Here is a 22,830-nt window from a genome sequence, read left to right as displayed (position 1 = left end):
CACCGGGTGTCACAGGTGCCACCTGCAGAGCTGGCATCGGCGGCCTCCTGTTCTCCCAGCTGCAGAGGCTTGGCAAGAAAATCCTGCCTCCCTTGCTCAAGGCCACGAAAATCCCCACCGATGCCGACCGTCATCCCCTGCCCCGTCAATCCCCGGTACCTGGTTACCAGGAAAGCCCGGTCGACGGGTCGATGAGGATGGTGATGATCTTGGCCTTGGGACTGAGGGAAGCAGCTCTCTGGGAGCTTTCCCTCAGAGTGGAATAGTTGGGCACTTTTTCTCGCAGAGGAGGTCGTGTGGTCACGTGGAAGGATGGGGAGAAAGCCCATGTACCTGGGAGGGGAGGAGACCTGTTAGAATCAGCAGCAGCAAACAAAAAGGGCGTGTCCCCGCGCTCCATTCGTGGCAGGTGAAAAGGTGGGTTTTCAGACCTAATCCTGCAGAAGCAAAATTGAATTTCTCCACTCACTCCAGGCTGGAATAAGGGGAATGAATTTTGGCTCTTAGGTGGTGCTGGTAATAGCTAAAGCCACCCCGAAGTCAGGTAATTAGGTCTTTCCTTTGACGGATGGGATTTCTGCTAATAAGGTCCGGTGTCAAGGATCTTCTCATCCGAGTCTGGAGTGAGTTCAGTTTTAGCTGCAGGATAAAAAAAAATGGGAAAAGCTTCAAAGTGTCAACCATTTAATTTTAACATTGCTGAAGTACTTCATTTTGGAGCTGACAAATCTTTGCTTTTGGACGCTTTCGGAATGTGAGATTTGAATTTTGGCTTCGAATTCTGTTTAAAATTGATTGGATGGATTCTCATGGAGAGATGAATCAAACCTTACTTCATGAAAAGCCACTTTTGAAGGAAAAGGGTGTAACTCAGTGCAGATACAGAGATGCTGTTCAGCATGAAGACAGAAATGATGCCTGAGCTGGCTCTTGTATGAAAAATCTTGGTGTGAAAAATCGGGAAATTGTTACTGCAGTATCTAAACAAAATTAAGGACTTGATTAAATGTCCCATCACAACCAATTAGACTCTCCTTCTGTCTGATAATGCCAAGCATAACAAATTCATCAAGTAATTATGGTGGTGTCATACATGCTTCTGGAATTGTTCCATTGTCATTTTCCATGTATTAATAATGAATTTGTTCTTCTCCTTACCAGTCAATTCCCTTGTGGTAGTTGTTGCCATTGAAGAACTGAACTTCCTCAAAAGTTTTTGGGCTGGGGAGGTTACTGATAATGGAAGGATGCATCAGAAGGAATAAGTAAAGGGCTGTTGTTCCTAAGGTAACAAAAAGGGATGCCATTAGAAATAGGAGAAAAAAGCACCTTTGACTTTATTCATTCCAGAAAGTTTCTAAAAGCTCTGACTGTGGGATGATGCTCTTGGGGCTCCCAGAACTGCACTTTTGTCCTCGGTGTGTTTTTCCTGGGAGTCTGTTCTGAGGAATGAATTGCCTGTCTCAGGGCTACCCATCCTGTGTGCAACAAGCACACTTTAAAATCCTAGGAATGGTGTTTTTTTTATGGTGAACGAAGCAATTTTACTGCATAAACAGTTGTCCCCTTCTGTTGGCAGTGAAGGGGTAACTACAGAACTCCACAGGGATCAGAAGAGCACCATCTCCATGGCAGGGAGCTGTCTTCTGTTTACAGGACACAAACCCACGGGTACAAAACTTGGCTTACCAATTTATGGCTTCTTACCTGTCTTTTGGGGTCCTATCACCAGGAATTTGGGCAGGTGGTCGCAGGTTTTGTCTCTGGACCAAATGTCCCTGTGCCGTTTGTCGTCACACGGGTTCTGAGGGAGGAAAGGGGTTTGGGTTCATCGCGCCACCCTGAATTTTTGCTTGAACAATCTTTGCAGGGTCTAAATGCACAGCATTAGTTACACTGAGGAGTAAAACCCCACAGTGTGTGTCTGATGGTTTTGCATGGCTGAGGGTTAATTTCGGTCATTAGGAGAAAAGAGAAGGAAAAGAGGGGGGGAAAAGAAAGATTAAAACTTTGATTTAATCGAGCTTTTTTAAAACATTGATTTAATCAAGTTTCCATTCGAAGTTAAAAAGGAAACCCCTGAAGGCATTACTTTCTGGGGTGTCAAGATGCTTTTGGTTGACATGAGGATGCAAAAAGGAAGGACGAAATAGAAATGTGGGATATTATTCCTCCCCTTATCTTTCTACCACCTGTGAAGGCAAAATAAAACCCGGCGAGCGAAGGACCCCTTTTTACCTGAAGAAATTCTCATTCCGAGAGGCGGACTGCGATGGGAGGACGGAGGGGATGTGGCATTTACCTGCCAGAGAGGGTCTGTCTGCTCCGGGAAGAGCTGGAAGTACTTGTGGGCCAGCTGGAGCGGGGGCAGCGTCTGCAGGTTGAGGTTGGTGGAGCTCTTGACGAAGCTGGCCAGGTTGGCAAAGGTGTAGAGGCCCAGGCGGTCGTTGCCGTAGTTGGACAGGTGGGTCATGAAGATGCTGATCTGGGAGGCAAGAGGGGAGGGGGCTTCCAGTCATGGGACTCCTGGCAGCTTTGCCAGACCCTCTCCCCTCCCACCTGAACCCGAAAGAAGAGAGTGCAAAAGTTAAACTGGTCATGCTTCTCCTCCTCCTCTTTCCTCCCCTGTTCCTCGCCCCTGGGCAGGTGAGGTGCTGGCATATTGGGACCCCTCTGTGAGGAGTCCCCAGCACCTCTGAGGGAGCTCTGCTCCTTGCATGTGCAGCCAAAGCTTCATTTCAGGGCTGAGGTGGTTAAACTCTGGCTGCAGGGCCTGGTTTCATAGAATCATAGAGTCAGCTGGGTTGGAAGGGACCTCTGAGATCATCAAGTCCAACCCTTGATCCAACCCCGCTGTGGTTCCCAGCCCATGGCACTGATGCCACATCCAGTCTCATCTTAAAACCTCCAGGGACAGAGAATCCACCACTTCCCTGGGCAGCCCATTCCAATGTCTCATTACCCTTTCTGTAAAGAATTTCTTCCTGATATCTAACCTAAACCTCCCCTGGCACAGCCCAAGACCATGCCCTCTTGTCTTACTGATTTTTGAAAAGAGCAACTGTTCATTAGATTGCCACTATTTAGGTTTATGAAGGTGCCATAAACTGGGTGTTCTTACTTGGCTGTTTTTCTCAGCACGTCGGCCTGGGATAGGATGGAATGGCAGTGGAATCTGATTCCAGCTGCAGGCAGGGGTTGGGGGTATGAGCCAAGAGTATTTAAGGGTCTGAGGACAGCTGATTCACAGGTAAATGGTTTTTGATTTGCAGAGACATATCTGTGTGCAGGTGAGCCCTGGTTTGGATGATGAGGAATGGGAAGTGTGAGCTTATAAAGTGATGTGCAGGCAGAAGGAGAGAGGCTGCAGGGGAGCATGTGCCCCTTCCTCTTTGGAAAGCTGCAGCAGGAGACACGTCCAGGTCAGTGAGTTGTGGTTTCTTTTCCTCTCTAATGTCCTGGGGGGAGCTGGATGTAGTTTGAGGCAATCCTTGGAATATCAAGGTGTGTGCTGTTGTTGCTGAGGGCAGTTTATGGCTGGAAACCAGGTGGGCTGTCCTGGCACCCTGGTCCTTGAGTTAGAGCTCTGGAAACACGTGTCTCAGCTGGGTGGCACCCAGGCTTCCCAGCAGCTAAATTGGTGGGAAGGGCTGAGTCTCAAAATTTGGGACCTTCATGCCTAAAATGTCTGTAAAATACTCAGATGTGTCTCGTGAAGGTTGTTACCACTGATCCACCCGGAGATGAAGTTTTCCCTTTGTTGTTTTTTTGCAATCCCAAGCTTGTCCAGAGCACACTGTGCTCTCCTGACTTTCATAATCCCTGTGGGATAAAAAGCCACAAGCTTCCCACTCTCCCCGTCTGGCTCTGCCAACGTGGTGCTTCTCTAAATGAGAGTCCACAAGCTTTAAAAACACGTCCATTAGTTTGTTAAATTATTAACAAGGCTTTTAGTACTTCTATAAGGTGGAGACTGATGGAGCTTAGGAGAGTGTCCCTCATGGCCCCTCTGCAGTGGGTTTGCAGTGTGCACACTTTATCCCACTGAAAGTAATTTATCCCTCACTTCTATTCTGTTCTGAGCCTCTGTTGAGCCAAGGCTGGCAACTGTGCAAGTTCTTTTTGCTGTTGGCTTGACTTGGTGGATTCCAGAGCCAGTGCATTTTATGACCAAAAGTATTTGACACAGAATGAACATGAAAAATTACCCTAAACCTGGTGCATGTTTCTATGTAGTACCTCAGAAACTTATAGGGAAGGTAATGAATCATCTTCTTCTCCCCCAGAAAACCCAGCACAAACTTATCCTTCCCAGTTTAGAGTTCAGCTCCTCAAAACGTGACAAGTGCTTCCTGCAAACTAAGTGATGAAAACACTTGTAGGAAATGTTAATGGGGGATATAATCCTGTCTCTGAAGTGGTTTTTGATGAGTGCTCACAGGTCTGCCAATGACATTTAATATGATTTGCAGCAAATGAAGTTCTGCAAGTAAATCTCTGTGCTCCTCGTGCTTTGTTTACCCTTGAAAATGGAGGAGACTTTCTTTCAGTGTTAAGTTAATACCTATTTCCTACAAGTACCTTTATTTCAGGAGTTTCATTGGGCTGCAAACCCATTTAAAAGATCCAATTGATCGGTTTTTATGGAGTCAAAAGATCTTGGACCTCTCTCCTGTCTTCTTTTGCTCCGTTGATCTTTTTTGGAGTGAGAAACCCCCAGATCTGATGCATTATTCATGGCATAAAAACAGGGCTAATTCTTTGCTATCTGCCTCCAAATCACTTGAGACTAAGGAGGGGGGTTTTTACTGTATGGATGGGCACTAAAGTCTGCTTCCATGCACATGCACCAATCCATGGAAAATGCAATGGGCTGGGGCTGGGGAATTACATGGATCTGAATGGAGACCTGTGGCCCTCAGACCACGGAAATTCGGATTTTTACTGTTGTAATGAGCTTTTCCCTCCTGTTTTCTGCTGCCTGCTCTGTACTAAGGTTTCAGAGGTGCCCTCAGTGGTCTGCAGTAGCTGTGTTCTCAAGAAAGAGGTAACAGGAGAACAGAGGTCCTAAATTTCTGAGAGCACCTGTGAAGTTAATGTGCCATTCTGGCTGCTAAACCATATTATTTCCTCTAGGCTGGGGGGGTAGAGGGAAAGAAAGGTATTTTACACAGCCTTCACTTGACAGACCCCAACAGAAACCACATTCTGCCTTGGGCTGTTTGCCAGCTCCTCTGCTCCTAAACCATAATATTTGGTGAGTGACTGATTGACAAACCTGAACTGGTCACACCTATGACATGAGATTAATTTACAAACAATGGCAGCACCACCACACCATTTCACTCTCTGGTTCCTGTTTCCAGGGCTCTTTAAAATCAGTTCTATCCAGAAATTATGCATCTATAGTGTATTCTCTACCTGTAATTTTTGCATATGCGTGCTTGTGTTATATATAAAATGAAATGGAGATTAGGTAGCAGAGAAAAACAAAGGGCTTGTTCTGAAATTATTGGACTATAAACCAATATTGGAGTGCCCTGAAACTGCCTTCTGTGCTCACACTTGATGCACAGCTATTAATGCAGAGTGTAGGGGTTTGTTTCCTCCTGTAATTGCCAAACTTAGTATAGTCTTGGCAAAAAGTCTGTAGTTTTGGACAAAGATTATCCACCTGCCTCTGGAGGGCACTAGGATGTTAGTCTACTTTGAGACTGGAAAAACATGTTTGGATTTTTTTGGGAGGTTCACCCTGGAGAACTGCCAACTGCTGTAGGTCCTGGAGTGTGGACAGGGCTTTAAAGAGGAGTTTGTGAGAAGTGTTGAACTCAGTGGGGTTTTCAAACTGCTCCACCCCTGTTAGTGCTCCAGCTTCCAGCTGAAATGGCACCCAGTCTCAAGGATGGCAATCCCACGTGGGGAAATAAAACATTGGATGATTTCTTGATGTCCATGCTTGATTTCTTATCTGTCAATCAAGCACTTGCCATGGAGAAGTCAACAACAAAACTTATGTGTAAATGTGCTCCATCTCATTCTCTCAGCCATTCCAGAATTAAATAGGATCAGTGTTCCCTTTTAGGTCCTTTCCTCCTGCTCGTTGTTTGGCCCCGACCCATTGCTGGACAGCCCATGATCCAGGGATAGGGCCCATGTGGGAATCCTGCTCCTCTAAGAGGAACTTGTTGCTCACCGTCTTTAAGAACATTTTCCCTTGCTTTTGCACCTCTCCAGTAAGATTTGCAAGGGAGGGAGGGATTGATGCATGCCAAACAAACCGGGGGTACAGCTCAGCCTCGTGCGTGACAGAGACACGCTGGGAAATCCATGGGAGCGCTTTTCCTGCCCGGCTCCTCTCCCGCGTGCTTATTTCCCAGAAAAATGAAGTTTGCTGGTCCACCTTTCCCCGTCGTGCTCAGAAAACGCCACCTGGCTGCTCCAGGAGCGAACTCTCCTGACGGGATCTCGCTGTCGTCCGTCTGGATGCGCGACGGGATGTCCCAGCAGAGGAATGCCCGACTGCCAAGCGCTCCCTTGCTAACCCGGAGCAGCTCCGGGCCAGGCTGGACGTGCCTCCTTCCCTTTGGAGCGTTTCAGCCATTTCCCAGCCCGAGCAGCCTCCCGTTGGGGGTCACAGACTTGGTACCTCGTGAGCCAGAGCCCCATTCCCGGGGATGAATCCCGGGATGCTCCGGTCCTTAACACGCAGCTGTTTGGGCGGCAGCGCCCGGAGGAACCGGGGAAGGGAGAGAGTTTTGTGTTGATAAAGCACTAATTTGAATAATGACAACTCTGGAATTCGGCGCTGTTCATATTCATGACCCTTCTGCCGCCGAAGCGAAATCGTTTATACGCCTGAAAATCACCGCCTGGGTTGTTTGTTTGTTTTTTTTTTAACTTTTACTCTATTTCCTCTCTGCACATCTTTTTCTATTTGAACCTTCTCGACAGGATAATCAAATATTTTCCGAACATGATATCTCTAAAGAAAGCAGCAAAGGCGGTGTCTGGAAAGAAACGTTTTTGCCTTTGATTGAAGGGGAAACAAAAAGCTGTTGAATGATGTTTTATTTCCCGTGCCCGCATTCATTACTGGGTCTGTTTTCCAGCCCAAGTGTTCCCAGGGATGGGAGGGGAAGCTGCTGTCCATCAGTGGTGGGACGTGGCCTTGGGACAGCTGTACAAAAGAGCATCTATGTTGTGTTAAAATCCCCTATTCAAAGAGCAAAATTGTTTCTCATTTACCCGGGAACGCTTTCTACTTTTCCATTATTTAGTTGCTATGCTTTAAATGAATTCTTTATTATTGACAGAAAAATGCTGTGCGTTGTTCCTTTCCCTGTGAGAATAAAGCTGCGAGGTTTGCTTTTTTAATTTTTATTTTCTAATATTTATCCAAGTTCTGCTTCTGAAATAAAGGCCAAGTCATGACCATATTCCAACCCAGCAGCTGTTTCCCAGGTTATACACATTTTTGACACCATGGATGTGCAGGGTCCAAGATGAAGGAAACTTGTTAGGAAGTTCCAATCCATCAGTTCCATCTATTAGTTATATATTTATTTTTTTTAAAAAAAGTCTGCAATTAAACAAAATGGCTTTCTTTTTTTTTACTATGAGGGCATGTGAAATTCATGATATAGGCATTTGTAGTTATATATTTATTTTTTTAAAAAAAGTTTACAGTTAAATAAAATGGCTTTCTTTTTTTTTACTATGAGGGCATGTGAAATTCATGATATAGGCATTTGTTTTCTTGCCATCTATGTTTTCTCATTGAAAAGACTTCCTTAGACTGTAAACTCTCTCAGAAAAAAATAAATCTATTCAGTTCAGGCTCAAGAATAAACCCAAGTTCAAATTAAAGAAGTAGAGCAGATTAAACTGGTTTGGGGTACGATTGGCTTAGTTCACACTCAACATGAAGCAGGGCTATAGAGGCCAAAAAGAAAAAAAGGTCAAAATGATTTTTAGTTTGGATAAGACATTTCTCTTTCATGTGGTTAAACAAGGCCTGGCTCTAACTGTGCTTGGGATGATGGGATGGATTGTGCCTGTTATCCTTGACATGGCCCTTCATAGTCTACAGGCAGAGGAAGGAAAAGTCTCTTCTTATAAACTCTAAGGAAGAGTTTGCACCGGGATGTTTGCTTCAGAACTGCAAGAAAGTGCCAGGCAGGTTGATATAGATTGGAGATGCAGGAAATTTATCACTTTGTTTTTATAACTTCTCCTGTCATGTTGCTATTCCAGCAGTTTTCTGAAGAGCTGACGGCTCTGCGTTATGGAGTGTTCATAAATGATGATTAATTAATCCATTTTGGTGGCCTACCCTGAGCAGACAAACCTCAGAGTTAATTTAATTCTCCACTCTTGGTTTCAGAGGAAAAAAAAAAAACCCCAACCAAAACCCCAGCATTTTCAGTTCACTAGAGGATATAATATTCTCCAATCAGCCACTTCCCAATTAATTTTGACTGGCGAACACAGCAAGGAGATTGTGCTCTTGTCCATTTGCTTCTATTAAGGATTCATTTTCAATAATCAGGGAATTCTGAGTCAGCTGGTTTTTTACCTTAAAGGCTTGCTCCTGACACTTTAATAAATTCGTGGGTGGTGTGGGCTCGAAGGTAACAGATTCCCTCCCTCTCCCTTTGCCCAGTAACCCCCTTGCTGGATGCAGTTGTTTGTTGCTATTTTCTGCCATCACCCAGCTTGCTGGGGAGTAATTCTGCTAAAATAAGTGTGGTGGGGAGCATCAGCCTGCACAAAGCAGGGAAATGTCAGGAAAGAAGGAAAGAGGGGATGTGTTATCCTTCAGATATTTTCTTCATGCTCCGAGTTTCTGTCTAATTAGTTTCTAAATCTGCTCCTGGAGGCTCGAGTTTCCACGGGATAATATTTTTCCTATGCCAGCTCTGTGCAGCTGGGGTAGCCATGTGGGATGAGGGGGGAAAATAAGGATTTACAAAGTGCAGAAAAGAAGAGTCAAAAGCCTGAGGAAGGTTGGAGTTGGTTCGGTGCGTTTGTGACCACCAAGATAAATTCTGATGAACTCGCTAACAAAACTCCCTTTTAATTTGGTAGATTGAACATTTCCCTCTTGTCAGGTTGGAGAGGGACACATCTGTCCCTGTAGGCAATACCTTGCTAATTGCAGCTCAAGAAATATTGACTTTTTTTAGTGGGGAGGTTGCTTCCTTTTTTTTTTTTTTTCCCTGTCTCCAAATTATGCTGAGATGCTCAATTCACAGGGCCCTTAGTAGAGCTGCATTATGAATTACTTTTGGATTGCAGCACATTTCCTCCAATGCCCAAGGTTATTTTTTATTCTTTCTGCAGCTCTGCTCAGAGAAACAAAGCAAATAAGAAGAAAAATATTATTAACACTCAAGATGTTTCATAATAACACTCCCAAATCTCTTGTGGAAGGTATAAATTAACCCCTCTCTGCATTTACTTTTAATATGCTGAAGCAATAACGTGTGATTCTCATCTGTTTCTGTGATGAGGGAGAGCAGGAAACAAGAAGAAAATCTTCCAAGTATGGCCCACGTGGGACATGGAGAACCCAGCTCCAAGGGGCTGGGAACGAGCAATAACCCTTTAGTTACGGCCAGAGTTTAAAAATGTAAATGCATCTAAGTGGCCTTCGAAATTAAAAGCATCCCGTGCCACTTCCAGGGGAGTTGGAATAATAATGAACATTATTATTCTGGGCTGCCTGTAGCTTCTGCTGAGTGGAGTTCAAAGTTACCTTTCAATCACCAGCCTGGTTTCGCTCTCGCCAGCCAAATTCCAGCAAAAGGAGCTAATCTTCCTGAAATTCATCTGCCTCACTTCACCTCCAGCTAAAGCTTCTTAGGGATGTTTGATTGAAGGGGGAAGAGGAGTCTGAAGTAGTGTTTAACTTTTCCCTCTTTCTGCTGCTCTTCTGTTTTTATGAACTTGAGAAGTGGGCTGAGCTCTCGGTGGGCAAATACGTGGTGTTTTGTGTGCCTGACTCTAGATCCTCTGTGGTGAGGCAGGAGTAGATCTAGAGGAGATATATATATAAATAAAATGCAATAATGGCCTGTGCATATTGTCATGGTGGAACTATGGAAAGGAGTTAGAGGGAGATGGAATAAAAACAGACCGTGTCTGACAGAGGTGCCTTTCGTGCTATCACTTACTGGCTTAATAAAAAGCTCTCTGGATTAAAGAGGTGGGGTTTTTTTAGGAGAAATGACTCTCTGGCTGTTGTTTGCAGGGGCAATAATATTTAAGGCTGTATTTATTAGCTTATCTTGGCTGTTAAATGTTTATGGCTGTTGTTTATGGCCTGTGGAGCAGGGGAGTAAAAGAGACGAGCCAGCAGACAGATAGTGGGAGACCCTGTGGCTGCTGGAGAGGTGATAAATGGAACAATTTGTAAAAGCACCCTTTAAATATGTCAGGGCTTTCCCCAGGAGGCTGAATGAAGGGCAACAGTCAGGGAACATGGGCTGAACCCACTTATTTTTGAGCCTGACATGTGGAGGTGGAAAATCCCCCTTAAAACTTCGACTCCAGTGGAGATTTTTTTGCTTTTTGCAGCTGGAAGTATTTCAGTTTGGAAAGTGTATGTTACCAGAGGGTTGATTTTAGTGCTGCTTAACTTGTCTTTCTCTATGGAGTGTGTCAAAATCAGAAGTGCATGGAAAGTTGATGGGAATGTGTTTAAACAGAAAGGGGAGGCCGAGAAAAGGAACGTGGCACAGAACTGCTGAGGTGAGCAGAGAGGAAGGGGGGCTTTGGATATATTCTGTGAGAAGAAAAAGCCATTCTAAAGGACAATTAAGCTAAGTAAATAATGAGAAGTAGAATTTAAAAAAAAAAAAAGCTGAAAATTAATGTAATGCCATAAAAAAATTAATTTTAATTAGATTAGGCACAAAACCAGTTTTTTCAGCTTTGACTGACTGAAGTTTTAGATGTCATATTTTCCCTTCCCTTTCTTTCCACTGATTGTGGTGGGTTTGCTGCTCTGCTTTCACTGCTGATGTGGAAGTGCTGATGCTACGACTTTTGGGAGGTCTGTCCTAATTAAGCTGTAGTGAATAACTGGGGTTTGATGTTTGTCAGACCACATAGTAAATAACATCAGAGATGATAAAACTTATCACTGATTAAACATCCAGCTTTTGCCTGGCAAGGGAGAGAGAGAAAAACATTTCAGCTGAACCTTTCATTGCTTGTGAAGGAAAACCCCAAGAAGGCAATAATATCTCATTTTCTACCCCAAAGTGTACCTGTATTTCTTATTTGTGCATCCAGCTGAAGCTCCTCGTTATTGTTCTGAGCCTCCAAATGAAGGAGACCCTTCAGAGGGGAGCTGGATTGATACCTTGTGGAAGAGTTTCGCTGTTTGGGTTTGTTTCAAGCCCAGTCTGGTCTCCGAGACTTTCCCACTGCCTTTAATGAGCTTTGCTTTGAAGTGTTTATGCAAAGAATAAGTCCCCCCCAAACTGCAGACTCCCTGCATTAGCTGGAGCCTGGAAAGATCTGGCTGGGATTCCTGTCACCCTCATTAAAACTCAAAGGAAAGTTGGTTTGATTTCTGTCGGTCTTGGTGGAATTTATCCCTCCTCTGCCTGCTGCTAAATCATCTCTGCCAGACATGACTCATCTTCAGGATTCATAAATTAGGAAGTGAAAATATCTCTCTGAGCCACGGAGTGCTCAGTAGCAGCCATTTAAAAAAATAAAAAAATCCCTTCGGAAGATCCCCTTGACAGTCTCTCTGCAAAGTCTTTGTTCCAATGCACTGTCACTTGGGGCACTTTCTAATTTAACCAGCTGCATGGAAGTGCAGACATTTTTGGTGTTTGAGCTTAATATTTGTTTGTGATGTATTTGCTGGATTTGCTAATGATGACCCAAGTAAGGGACAAGATTCCTGTAAACCCCTCTTGGAAAAAAATGTTTCCTCTCAAACTGTAATCCACAGCCAAAGGAGGTGGTGTGCTGATTTTAGTCAAGGCACTGGGATTATTCCTAAAGTTTGAAACAGTCTGAGAAAGTCTGTCTTGAACTGTGTGTGTGGGAGATACATGTAATAATCCTATTTACTGGAGTGTAAATTGTGGCTTTTCACTTCTGGAAGCCTGGTCTGTAAATAATGTGGAGCTGAACTGAACTACAATCAGGTGTACTCTTATTCTCCCTGACCAGTGAATATATTTGGTACTGGTTATCCAAGCTGATATCCAAACACTAAGGAAGCTTATTAATGAGGGGAGGTGTGTGAAAAGCTTCCAGGGTGTAAGATGGGAAGTGTCCTGCTGCTGTTCCAGCGTGTGCTGCTGCCAGTTTGGAGAACACATCCCATTCAAAGCATACCTTTTTAATCCAGCTGAATTTGCACCTGGCCAGTGGAATAGGCACTGTGTTGATTCTTTTCAGGCCCTGGATTTTGGGTTCTAACTTGTGAGCTTTTGCAAGCTAACCACTGAAACACTACACTTTTACACTGAATAAAAGAAAAGTCTTCCCTTCCATAAAAGTGGGAGAGGGGATTTAAACATCAAGAGTAAAGAGAAGCTGTTCTTTTCAAATGCCACACGACAATATATATTGCACTCCCAAGTTATTGGGACATAGATTGGCTGAGGAATTTGGGCTGTTGTAAGGAGCACTCATGGAGTGGAAACATGCTTTGTGGGGAGAAAAGTCATCCTGAGAGAACTGCAAGAGATAGGATAAAGAACAGGGATGTATTTTATTCTCAAATTAGGTGTCACGTGGGTGGTACAGACAAATTCCTGATAGAAATGTCCCATTTCTTTAAGCCCACTGAATCTGGCTCAGATGCCAGCTTAGCTCCCCAGCCAAAATTTTTACCCCCAAGCATCTAATTATATAATACCAAAAAAAAAAAAAAATAAATCTATATTTAGGTGTCTAAATAAAGGTGACCTGGATTTGAGAGTCAGCTCCACCTGAAGTTTCTTTAGCTCTGCAGAGGAGTCAATGAGTGCTGCAATTTAAACCCACTGAAAATGAGGCCACCTGGCAAGACAAGGGACATTTATCTTGTGACTAGCGCAGCTTCTTCAGGTGGAGCAGGACCAAGGGAGGACAAAATAACTGATATGTGGCTTTTTTGTTTTGTTGTCCTTGCTCCTTGCACCTTTAGGCTGCTGTCTTAAATGGCATCAGACTTTTTAGCTGCTCAGAACCTGTTTTTAAGAGCCAGTGGTGGAGGAATGATATGAGGCCTGAGCCCTGAGGTTTCCACCGGGCTGTATCAGGAGTGCCTGAGGAGCCAAGCTTGTGGAAGAAAGGAAAAGAGGGATAAGATCACAGGTTTTTCTACCCTTGCTGTCTCAAACAAGTTTCTTCCCAGTTTCACATTTTCCAGGAACTTGTTGCATACAGCTGTAGTTCAAAATAGGCAAAAGACATTGTTCTCCTTTCTTCTCAAACTGCTTGTTACCCCTGAGCAACTGGTCCTGCTTTTTATTTCCCAAACAAGGTCCAGGAAAACTGATCTCCCTCCCTCCCTCTTCCCTGTTAGTCCAAAAAAAAAATAGCAAAAGAAGGTACCTACGGGATTCAGGAGAATGGTGAGGAACAGTTCACCTCCTCGGATACTTTTGTCCAGCTCCTGAGGACCCCCAGGATATTCCTTGTAAAAAATGGTGTGAGTGAAAAGGCCACAGGTCTGTCGAGGGAGCACCTGAGAACAAAAGAACAGCACCTTATAGGGATTGCCTGATCCATGCAGAGACGTAACTGACCCGGGAAAGGACTTTTGTCTCCCTTAATTCAACATTTTGATGTTTTTACTCGGTGAAAACAACAAACTAAACCCACATTCAGCAGAGCTTTTGGATACATGTGTAAACACACTGCTGATTTTGAGTCTATTCCAGTAGGAATTGGACTCTGTGCAGGAGCTTGGGGTTAGGACATTCCTACAGCCTTGTTTAGGGGATCACAGTTTTGCCTTGATGTGCACGGGGAATATTCAGGTCAGCTGGGAATTGAAACCATCCCGAGACCTGCCCTTGAAATATGGGACAGGCCAAATAATTTTACACATTTTCCTGCCCTCTGTGCACTTTGAAGTGCGTGTGAGGAGCCTTCTCTCCCCTCACACACGTGCAGGGCCCGGAGCAGTCAGGCAGGCGTCCCAATCCCTGGCTCGGGGAATTTCCGAAGCAAAGCCGACACCGGGGCCTCGGAGAAGTGTCCTCCTCGCAGGAGGAGATTACTTACACCTGCTCACCTTCCCAGGTGATGGATTTCTAATCCTTTCATGCATAAAGATGAAGCAGAGCTGGAAACACAGGTCTTAGGCAGTTTAATGACTTTCCCAGAGTTGATAGCTGATGGCACCACAAGCACGTTTGCAGTTGCCTGAGTTCCTACGACTATTTCTTTTTTTCCCCCTCTGCTAAACTGGCTGCACTGTTTTGGCAATCCTTACAAATCCTGGAGCACTGGGAATTTTAGTGGCTGCTGGGAAAGCTGAAGGCCAGCAAGCCCAGCCCCGTTGGGAGGCCCCGCAGTACAAGTGTCTGAACATGGAAATGCAGTGTACCATGATGCCATTGTGGATGAAGCCCCGTCTGTACCGTGCGGGCTTCAGGTGTGGATACTCTTCCGTGCTGGTCACTCGGATGTGCCAGACCTTCTTCCAGGCCTCGTAGAGCTGGATGTGCACGGGATAGACCCCGGAGTGGTGCGGGGCCACCGCGTAGCCCATGCCGGTCGGGATGCCGTGCTCCTGCAAGGCAGCACAGGAGGAACGTGTTTTAGGGATGAAAAAAAAAACCCCAGGGAATGATTCAAAGCTTTGTTTTTCCTGCCCACGGTGCCATTGGAGTGTCCTTAGACTGACTTGTGCCTGTTGTACGTAACAGAAGCTGAAAATGAACTACAGGTTGGTAACTCCAGAGGAATAAATCATCCTCCTGGATTATGTTGCGTCACTGTTGCACGGAATAGATTTGCCATGTACTTGAATACCCATCCTGCCTGTTTGGCCCTGTTTAAAGGTCATCCAGTAAACCAGTGCTAAGGCATCAGACAGCATTAGAGCAGCAAACAGATGGAAAAAAAATTGTTGCAGTGACATACGTGGGATTTCGTTTCCTATTTCTGGAATAAGAGCAAGATTCCTTCCCCGTTTAATAAGTAAATAAATATTCCTCGTAGCTTCTGAACTGCTTATTTTTTAACATGGTATTAAGGTAGAAGCAAAAAAAAAAAAAAAAGCCAGACTCCTTTTTCATTTCATAAATATTTATATTTGGCTCAATTTCTATGTGGAAATATGTGCACTTTCGTGAATATAATCTATAGGTTATCTTGGAAATATCTTCTGAAGGCACAAATTCATTTTACTCCCAGTACTGCAGGATACATCAGCTCTTTTCCATTCCTATAAAATTGATGTGCAGAGGGAAATGGCCAAAATATGAGAAGATTATATGAGGTTTTGTGTCCTTCCTCTTGCCCACATTATCCATTGATTACTTTAATTCCAGGAACAGCAGGTTCTGCTGGGCATCTCCAAGTACTTAACAAAGAAAGGGTTTTGATTCACTGGCAAAAATTAAGTTAAATCTGTAGGGAACACTTGTTCCAACATCACATAATGCAACCACTTAAAATTATCCATTCCTTACTAGTAAAGATCTTGAGTTACTGGCTGATCTTGTAAAAGAGAAACCCAAACTCTCCCTTTCACAATTTGCTGAGAACAAAATGTAATTTCAGCCTATTAATGCTATTACCTACTCGAGAGGCATGAGTCAGTTTAGGGGGGAAATGAGGGATAGCTCTACAATGAGAAATGTTAAATCACCCTGTTCCCTATTTTTTTTTTTTTTTGGCCACGAATGTGTATAAAGGAAAAAAAAAATCTGTACCTAAAGGTTTCATAAAGTCTGGCCATTTATTACCCTGCCCGAGTGCTCTGTGACGCTCACGCTGTTAAACTGATAACTTAAATATCCTGGGTCAACTTGGGTCTGCAAACCTGCAGCAGGCCTGTGCTGGGGAGAGCACAGAACCAGAAATGGGAGGCAAACGTGTCCCGAGGCAGATAATGAACACCCTGCCCTGAAGGGCAGATCCAAAGGGAGGGATCTGGCTGGATATGCGTAAGATCCTGTTTATCTGCTTACTACTTGATGCTGGTGTTGCCATGGCAGCGGGATGGTGACATGGTAATCTGCCATTCACAAGCAAAATGAGGCAGCTTTTCATGAGTTCTCGACATGAAAAGGAAATGAGCCTCTGAATACAAACCTGCTCGCTCCAGAGCTCATCCCACAAATACATGGCAGGCACTCGGATACCCGGCATGGCTCTAAGGAGGAGCAACTAACAGATAATCACATTTCCTTTGGTCAGTTCTATTTTCAGTTTGCTCGGGAAAATGAAATGTTGTGTGTCCTGACTGCCCAGGGCGGTGTTATCCTATATATGCAGACCATTTACAGGCCATTTTTAGAGGCAGTCTCTTGTGGGCATCTCTCCTTCCCAACACTGAGTACAGATATTAATAGTGAGGCAAATTAGACACTTTTCATCACGTGTAGATACTTTGCCTTTGATGTGTGGTCACTGGGCTTCACGTTCTGGGTATTTAATTGGTGTATTAAAAGCCCATGGTTTCCTTGTGGTTTGAGCAGCTCTGAAGTTTCGGGCCGAGGAAGTGCTAATGTGCATCTGTAGTTGGTTTATAAGAGGAGATGGAAGCCAAGGAGTGTTTCTGCAAAGGTTCTGAATTGATTTGTTTTGTATCTGTTTCTTTCTCCATATCAGATCACAGCTCCCTTGACAGTCAGTGAGAGTTTTTTTCGCCCGGTCTCTCCTGTGCTTTGGGCACGTGCACTCACAAATGAGCCCAGAAGATAATCACTGAGCAAACAAATCAAGGGATGGAATAAAGAGCTACAGGCTTTGGATTAAATATATTCTACTTGGTTTTTGTCAGATAGGGATGTACGAAAAGGAGAAGGAAGAATATCTCGTTATTGATGGCCGTGCAAACTCGGTTTGGTTTATTTTTGGAATATGTACTATCAGAGACAGGAATTTGTTTACCTATTTGTGTATCCATTGCATTGCCTACAAACAAAGACAATAATACTTGAGGTATTAGCAGTTTGCACAATTTAATCCAAGGCTCAGTGTCTTTAAAGGGCTTTGGGATCCTCTGAAACAAATGTGCGTGGAAGGGAGTCCTTTGAAGGCTGTTGATTTTACTAAGGCCCAGATAAACAGAGGTGGCCATATCTGCACTGGAATCAAGGCAATTAGTTACCTAATTAGCAATTAGTTCTGTGTGTACAAAACTGTTCAGGTGTCCAATTCCTACACGTGTTCTACATGTGCTTTGGCAGTCCCAAGCCTGATATTCTCTTGCAGGGAGAAATGGCTGTGATGGGATTTGGGTGCAGATTTCCTGACAGCGTGATCTGGTTTAGTTTTCTTGTAAAAAGATAAAGGCAGGAGGAGCCAACAGGTCTTAACAAACAGAATTTTTGTGTCTTATTTGGGATCTTAAGCCACCTTGACTGTTGTTCTTGGATGTAAAGATGTGCACTCCCTTCCTGAAGACCCTGTTACCTTCTTAGTCATGTTTGAAACAAAATGAGCAGAGAAATACCACACTAGGAGAGGAATTAATGTGATCACACTTCCACAGAATTACTGCAGCTTTCCTTGCAGAAACTCACACAAAGTGTCATCTCTACCTGCAGCTAAAACAGGAGGTGGGGAAATATGGTCGATAAATGAGAAACGCAAGAGGAAATGGCATCAGCATCAAGCTGTGTCCCCCGAGTGTAATACTAAATGAAAATATTAGAAAACAAACAAAAGATGTGTAGCATCAAGCAGATTTCATAGGTATTGTTCCAGATCTCTAATTTAAATTTGGATCCACGTTGTGAAGTCAAAGGATAATGAGAAGAGGTTTGCTTTGACTTGGAGGACTTGGAGAAGTGCAGCTGTGGAACGGGGAGTTCCTTTCCCAAGTAATACATGATGCTGAGGATGTGAAATCCAGGGAGGAATCAAACCCACTCCAAAGTCGTGGCTGGGACCTCTCTGATAGCCATCAGGAAGGCTGTCATAGCGGGAAGATGAATTTCTCCCACAAGAGAGACTTTCACAGGAAGCCTTTCGAAAAGAAATGTTCTCGTAAGTAAATTGTACAGCTCATATAGATTCAAGGTCAAGGGGCTGGTACAACCCCTGCCCAAATGTTAGCAGGAAATAAAAGTGTAATAACAGCAGCCTTTCACTCACATCAGCTCCTTATTTATAGGCACCCTAAGGAGTCCCTACCCTTCAGGAGACGGGCTTTATCTTTCTGGAGTTGAAGTTAAAAACAGACTCGATTACCAGCTCTGTTTTCAGGCTGTGCTATAGATTTTACTCCTAGAGGTGGTTTGACCTAGAGGACTCTATGTTTCCTGAAAGCATGAGGAGAATTTCCCCATAGGTTTAAAGATGAAGGGACTGTGTATTTTTGAGATATGGATTATTTAAAAAATGACTCTTGCATTTAAATTCTCGACTCTGTTTGGGTCTATGGGCCAGGCTACACAAAAGGCCATGCCAGGAATGAGGCTGACAGCAACTGTAGGAAGGAAGAGAAGTCATCCAAAATGCCTCTATACTAACAGGAGACGGGAAAGGGGGAAGTCTGGCAAGAAGACTAAACAGTTAAGCCATTTTTAATTAATTTTCTTTAAAGGTTGTTAGGAAAACATTTTCATAAACAAGGCAATAAATTGCTTCCAACTGCTCATTCAGGCATCTGCCTCTGCCTTTTTCCCCATGTGCCTTGGCTCATGTGAGGGGTGGGAGGAGGGGGCCTGGCCTCTGGGAGATGGGAAGGGCTGAGATTTCTGTTCCCAGAGCATCTGGGAAAGCCCCACTGTGTCACTCTGCTCCTCTGAGTGGCTCTGGTTGCTTGGCATTCCTTGGCCTCCTCACAGACCACACAGTGTCTCTACCAAAGCCAGCATTTGTAGATTCCAGGTTTTCTTTGTCAGCCAGTAGAATTACCCTGAAAGGGCTGTAAACAGTACAAGTGCTCTGAGCTCTGGGCCATGTGGGGAGGATGGAACAGCAGCACAAACGAGGAAAAGGGAAAGAAACAGCGTTATCTGTCGTGATTAGCAACAGGTTAGCTATGTAAAAAGCATATTTTCAAGCAGCTCATTTTAAAAAAGCACAGTGAAATCCAGCAGCTTCCCTCATTTGCTTTGTCAGGATTTCTCCCAAACCATAGACATTTAGGGTTCACTGCAGCTTTCTCCCTCCCCTAGTGAGGATGTTTGTGCCAGACTTCAGGGAACTGATAACCTGTGTACAAACCCCTTCCTAAAGCTTAAAACGTCAGCTGGTACCTGCTGAGTTCCCACTGCTTCTGTTCCCTGTGATCTCACAAGGGTGCTTGGATGAGGGGCTGCTCCCTCCCCAGAAAACCTGTGGCAGTAGAAAAAGCTAAGACAAAATTCAGCCCAAGTCTGAGTCACAGAAAAGCTCTTTTTGGGTTTCTAACCTTTCTGCCTTAGCTTATCTGTGTAGATGCACAGGTGTCATATACAAAGGTGTCCTGGTGAATCTTTTGGGAACTTTTACTCACTATTGCAAATTCTTTGTTGAGGATCATCTGCTCCACCAGCGAGGACTCGTTGTGGAAGAGGTGGGGCTGCATGTGACTCCACATGTGGGGAAACCACCAGAACTCATCCACTGATCTCAACAGCAGGTCATCACCTTCATCCTCCTCCTCAGTCCCTGCAAGAGAAAGAAAGGGAGGGGGAAAAATGGTAATAGAAAAGCAACAGCAAAAAAAAAAAAGGCCCGTGATTGGTTTTTAGAGACAGAAGAAGCTGCCATAAAACCTGGTGTCCTTGCCCTGAGTGTCTCACTGTGCTCGGGGTGTATCACACAAGGCTAAAAAAAAACAGTAGGGTTTGTTGGTTTTGTTTTTTAGTGTATGTGATCTTAAAAGCCCAACCTCCCCCTTTTCTCTATTGGCCTAATTTTAATGCCACATTGTCTTTACATCACCATAACCTGACGACTTGGATTTAGTGGGACAAAACAGTGTCAGGAATATTACTGCTGGTTGCCAGGTCTTTTGAAAGCTGGACAAAGGATGACGTTGGATCAGTATTAAAGCAGGACAGGTTCAGCATATGTCTGCTGTTTTCCATTTTGTCCTGATAATAATGTCACTGTTAAATACAAAATACTCTTAATAAAAGACAACATATGGGTGATAATGAAATCTTATCAATGCCACCCCTCCATCCCCCTTGTAACTGCCTCTTTATTAGCCTTGGTTAATTGAAATCTGATAATTTTTGGTGAAGTGTGAAACAAGTTTGCAATAGTTTCAGAATATAATTAGGTGGAAAGCACGCAGCAGCAATGGCAAAGGGCTCCCAAATGTTTCCTAGGGCTCAGTATTCAGTTTTTGCCAGATTTAATCTTGAAGTCAAACCAATCAAACCTCCTGTGCTAGTGAGGAGGATCTGCTTCAGGCAGAAGAGAGGATGTGTGGTTATATCCCAGGAAACCTTCCATCTGGGGAAGGGTACCATGCTTCTCCCACCCTCTGCACATGTGTGTGCTGTGCTTTTTAAACTGGAAAGGCACAGTGACATTCCAGTAACTTCACCCTCAGATAACTCCATGATGTTTGGTTTATTAGCAGCTTTCCTCTGTGTTCCTTTACCGTTTAAATGCTTTCATTTTGCTCCAGTGGAAGGAATAATTGCCAAAATCAGGGCAGTGAGGCAAACACGGAGGTCTTGTCTTCTCACAAGCCTTTTTAATGTGTTGCAAAAATCATTGGGAGAAAATGCTGCACGGATGTCAGTGTTTAGTTGGCAGGAACATGCAGAGATGCCTGTTCAGAGCATGCACTTGAGCTCTTTGCTTTTATTATTCCCTTCTGCAGTGGTTTTTGAAGAATGCCACCACACAAGGAGAGCATTCCTTTGAAACTTTCTTCCCAAGTCCCTGAATCCCTTTTCTCCCCTCACTCTGCCAGTTCTAAGGAAGTTGCTCCCACTGACGGAAGTGTTGCTGGAAAAAAGAAAACAACCTTGTTTACCAGGTGATTCCTTACTGGAAAGAAAGGAGGGGTGGCTGCTCCCTCTGTATCCTGCATTTGTTGAGTGACTGCTGGCTTGTTTTCTGGGATGTGTGGTTCACCTGCAGTCACTCAGGCACGTGCAAGGGAAGAAACTTAACACAGGCTTTCAAAATAGGACAGAGGAGAGAGAAAATGGGGCTTGTGAAGCAAGTGAAGATATTTTTGATAAGCCAAAGGCAGGGATGAAGAGGAAAAAAAGTGGCTATTTGAAATGTATAAAGAACTACAATCATCTCACAGAAGATTTAGGTCAGAGTATAATTTAGTGCCTTGCTAGCTCTTGAAGCAGAGTGTGGTTCTTGAAATAACGTCATTATTAAAACCTATGCTTTAAAATCCTATTTCTTCCTACTCATTACTTTGTAAATTTAGATATACAACTAGTCAAATTTTTACACTTTTTTACTGTAACAAAAATCAAACAAAATGAATCATAACACTTTCCAGTGTGAAGAGGAACAGCCCCATCCTGTAATGGCAGAGCTGAAGCGGAGAGGTTGGAAGTTTAACAGTTGGTGTTGGTGTTGCTTTTGAGGACAAATTTATTTGCAAACCTTGGGAAAGGGTATTGTTTGAGTTTATGAATTCTTAAGTAGTGGTATTTCGAAAATAATCTCATGTCAAGTTTTAATGGAGCATTTGGTGGATGCTTATATTGTTTAAATATTTTTGCCCAATCCCTTACTCAGAGTACTGGAGGCAAAACCTGGGATTTTGAGGTTTAATTTCTTGCACAGTCAACACTGTTTGTGTGACTTTCTTCATTTTAACCTGAAATCATACACCTGCTTTGAGATGTGGAGTGCCCTTTACACAAGTCATAATTCTGAGTTTGTTTGTGCATCGTAAGTAATCCCAATATTTTAAAACCTTTTCGTTAGTGGTGTTAAATCTGCAGTGTGGAGTTTTCCAGTGCCACAGAGGGGATGGTGGTGGGGAGATGAGCAGCGTTGCTGATGTGTCAGCTGTTGTGGTACAGATGTCAGCAACGTCTTTGGATGAAAATGTATGACTGTTAAATCTGCCAACACATCCCCACACTCATCTCCCTCCTGCAGTTTTAAAATGATCCAAGTCTTGGAAAGGAGAACAAACTCACACATTAAGGAAGTCAATAAGGCACAGCAGTTGCAGCCTGCTAATAAAACACGTTGAATATCTGATGCTAAAAGCGCCTCTGGGTAAACAAGCCACATTTCCAGTAATTAAAGAACACCTTTCCATGCTTTATTTATAACGAGTCAATAAAGTGGATATTGCATGGAGAATACTTTGAAACCTTTCCACTCAGCTGATATGACAAAACACCCTCTCCAACCTGTAAATGAAGTGTTCAGTTAAAAACCCAGCTGCACCACTGAGTCCAGGTCCCCTCACGGAGGCGACGACATCCTTCAGCTTGGAAGTGCCTCCGTGCTATTTCTGGGAGCCTGGAGAGCCTTAGGAGGATGGCACACGTGCATATTCTTCTATTTTCTCTGTTATATTTCAGCATTGAGTCAGCTGATGGCAGCGTGGAGGGTGTTGGGATGAGGGAAGGAAAAATAACATTGGCGGGTCAGGGGGCTGACTTGCAGACAGGCTGCGTGTTTTCTGCCAGCCACTGTCCAGTATGTCATAATATTCATTACAAAAATCATCCCTTTCTCCATCTCCTCCCTTCC

The 22,830-nt window shown here is 44.0% G+C and overlaps 1 protein-coding gene across 1 annotated transcript in view; it reads right to left on the bottom strand.

Moving 5' to 3' along the window:
- The window catches only part of LOC103762203 (N-deacetylase and N-sulfotransferase 4), a 63,375-nt gene that overhangs the window by 5,803 nt on the left and 34,742 nt on the right, over positions 1-22,830 (bottom strand). The window contains 8 exon segments of the mRNA XM_029964053.1: positions 166-250; positions 252-333; positions 1,159-1,282; positions 1,708-1,804; positions 2,303-2,485; positions 13,574-13,702; positions 14,570-14,755; positions 19,643-19,797. Coding sequence (XP_029819913.1) covers positions 166-250; positions 252-333; positions 1,159-1,282; positions 1,708-1,804; positions 2,303-2,485; positions 13,574-13,702; positions 14,570-14,755; positions 19,643-19,797 — 1,041 coding nt within the window.

The sequence above is a fragment of the Manacus vitellinus genome, unplaced genomic scaffold (genome assembly GCF_001715985.3).
Source record: "Manacus vitellinus isolate BGI_N305 unplaced genomic scaffold, ASM171598v3 scaffold_69_pilon, whole genome shotgun sequence".
Taxonomy (NCBI): domain Eukaryota; kingdom Metazoa; phylum Chordata; class Aves; order Passeriformes; family Pipridae; genus Manacus; species Manacus vitellinus.
Note: the sequence above shows the minus strand (reverse complement) of the source record. Positions and strands in the feature narration are given on the sequence as shown.